Genomic DNA, 3,147 nt, shown 5'->3' on the forward strand with positions numbered 1-3,147 from the left:
AAGATCCATAATAATGACAACTTTATATGGCTAATTGATCGTATTTATATGGACAAATATTTGAAGTAGACCATTTTTAAAACTTAATTAGTAGAATAGACCGAAAAAGTATTTAATTAGAAAAATAGGCCATTTTTGCTAAAAGTTGGTCTATTTTGCTTATTAAATGTCAAATTTGGTCTATTTCAAAATTTTATCAATTTTAAAACTATTTTGTTCATAAAAAAAATTATAAACATGATATATAAATTGTGAAAGTTACATTTGATGCAATGCAATTATAATTTTCTATTTAATTGTAAAAAGTAAGTTTCTAGAAAAACCTTGGAGTAAATTTAGTTGTGCATTGTTCTTTAGAAAGTGTTGTGTTGTAGTTAACAAATGTATAGTATAATAAAATGAATTTCCATTGTCATTACTATATTAAAATTTTGCTAATTAAAATTTTTTCAGTCTATTTTGCTAATTAAGTTTTAAATGTGGTCTATTTCAAAGATTTGTCCTATTTTTATCACTATACTCTATTGCACAAACTGATGCATCTTAGCATGCCACATCTACAGATGATCACTTTCATTTGTGGAATCTTCTTTCAAATTTGTATATGTATATTTTTTTCATTATTGTCCATATCATATATTATTGTTAGCGCCAAATATGATAATGAAATTTATGATTGTTAAAGATCAAAATCCTCACGCGCACACACACAGACACCCATCTAGGGTTACAATACACACAAAGTGTAACTAAGTTACACACACTTGTAAAAATACAACTTTGCCCATCTATAGTGTAAATCCAAACTGTTCATCATTATATACATGTCATCAAATCTAAGTGGATCAAAATCATGTGATTTGGAATTTTCTATCCAGTGATTCAAACAACACAAAATAACCTACATATATAAAGTATGCATGATATCATAGCATGCTATTGTGGTTCACATGCCTAACTGTTCCTGTTTGATCTAAATTAATTAGTCATTGATATGCTTTTGCCATATAATGTTTTACTCGAACATGTCTAATATGTGTTACACTAATTTTAGATACTAATTTGCGATGTCAAGATGTATCAAAGTGCCCACTATCTGCTGATATGCATTTATCCATATGATCTTTTGCTTGGACGTGTAATTTTTGTTACACTATCTTTATGAATCTAATTTGCAATGTAGAGTTGTATGATGGAAGGCCCATTGTTTGATTCTTTGTATCAAAATCTTGAAGTTTTGCAACTTCAGTTCTGGTAGACTCCACCATGGCAAACATTGCAGTTGCTATGGACAAATCACTCGGATGTTTTCAACTCTGGACATTAGAAATATGAAACTACGTGAAGAGAACAATATAGTAAGTATATGAATCACATGGCTGTTGTTTTTAACTTCTCATAAAATTTAACCTGAGATAACCTATTATTTTCCTTTATATCAATAGAATCAACAGTTATTCAAATCGAGAATTGGTTTAAAGGCTCAAGATTTCACAAAGCATCAATTGTCGTGCCTTGGGGAGCTGAGAAGAGTAGTATACAATGACTTTACACGGGCTCTTGGGAATGATGACGATAACAGCTTCAAACAGTGATCAGACTCATTATATCTCTATGATTGCTGAAGATCTGCAAAAGCTCGCATCTGCATCTCCTCATGTGAAGGTAATTTTGAAGCAACGAAGACACTTGCGAGCAACATCCTTGGATGCCATCAATCATAGGGTTGATCCTAAGCTTGATTCAAATCCAGCCTATCCATATATAATTTATGTTATCTTTGTTGAAGTTTTGTTAAGATTTGGGTACATTAGCTTTTAAAAGGAGAAGTTGAAGAAATTAATTACGATTATGTTTTATCGTTTGGGCTAGTAAGTGATTTTATCTTCTTTCTTTTTAGTTAGCATATCCTAGTTAGGACTTTATTTTATCTTTATCTATCTTCGTCCTTTTTGTTAGTGTAATGTTGCAAGTTATTTATTTCACTTTAGTTAGCATATCCTAGTTGCGGATCTTCTGAAGCCTGGGTCATGTGGAGATTAAGCTTGTTTTTGTTGACTGTATTTTGTATTTTGCATTTTGTTCAAGAGCTACATGTTTTCAAAGCTCACAAGTCTTTTGTATAAGTTTTGGGTTCTTAGATATCTTTGTATGAGTGAGGGATGCCTCACTTTAGAACTTCTCGCTCTCAAAATGAGAGGCGAAACCATGTATTTTCCTTTAATTTCAATGATATCTAATTTTCTGTGAAACAAATGGAGGTAATCACTCATAAATTTTATGCGTGTGCGAAAATAAATACCAAGCATTACCTTTTTATCTTTTTTTTCTGTGAGTTGAGCAACAAGCTTTTATTAATTTTTTTAAAATTAGGTACTTGCCCTAACGGTTCTAACCGTTGGGGACAATTTTTTTATTTTTTAAAATTTAAAAATAAAATTTTCTTGTCCCAACGGTTGTAATCGTTGGGGTAAGTTTTTCAACCGTTGGAGCAAATTCAGTCCCAACGCGATTTGCCGCAACGATTGTTTTAGTAGCCCCAACGGTTACAACCATTGAGGACATGCTCAGCCCCAACGGTTACAAGCGTTGGAGCTGTTATAGTTTGTAGTAGTGAATTAGTGCCACAAAGCTATCTTCTTTTTAACATTTGATTTTCCAAAATCTAATTTTGAAAATTTTATGCTCAAAACCTTAATTTTTAAAATTAGATTTAATTAATTATAAAAAAGTTCAAATTATCCAATTTAAAAAGAAGATTTTAAAGCATCAAATTGTTAAAGATAAAATTTGGGACATTAAAGTTCAGAGAGGCGAAACTTTATGCCTCTAAACTATAAATTATCCAATAAATAAAGTTGAAAATTATATAATTTGCATTTTTTCTGCAACTAAATCTGAATAAAGTAAATAAAACCTTATCTTAGGACATATCAACTAATATATCGCCAATATCAGGGATATATTATCAAAAAGTAATTAAAAAGTGGTAAAAAATATTTAGACCATATTGTTTTGCATCTTATTTAGTGTTGCTCATGTTTTATATGTGCACCTCGTAGTGACAATTAATATTGTCGATAGGGTCACAATATAACCTACTTTGGCTCGTTTGTTATCAAATATTTTCCATCCAACTTTATTTGC

At 30.4% G+C, this 3,147-nt stretch overlaps 1 protein-coding gene across 2 annotated transcripts in view; it reads left to right on the plus strand.

The window, feature by feature from the left end:
• Positions 1–1,820, plus strand: part of LOC109836008 (SKP1-like protein 14) — a 10,311-nt gene extending 8,491 nt beyond the window's left edge. Inside the window, exons 2-3 of one of the 2 annotated variants that reach the window (XR_002245775.1) lie at positions 1,184–1,358; positions 1,446–1,820. Coding sequence is in view for 1 of the 2 variants with exons in the window: in XM_020403952.1 (XP_020259541.1) it covers positions 1,236–1,358; positions 1,446–1,595 (273 nt within the window). In the remaining variant the exon portion in view is untranslated. The remainder of the gene's footprint in view (positions 1–1,183; positions 1,359–1,445) is intronic. The other variant, XM_020403952.1, reaches the window with a different exon arrangement.

Source organism: Asparagus officinalis, chromosome 4 (genome assembly GCF_001876935.1).
Source record: "Asparagus officinalis chromosome 4, Aspof.V1, whole genome shotgun sequence".
Lineage (NCBI taxonomy): Eukaryota > Viridiplantae > Streptophyta > Magnoliopsida > Asparagales > Asparagaceae > Asparagus > Asparagus officinalis.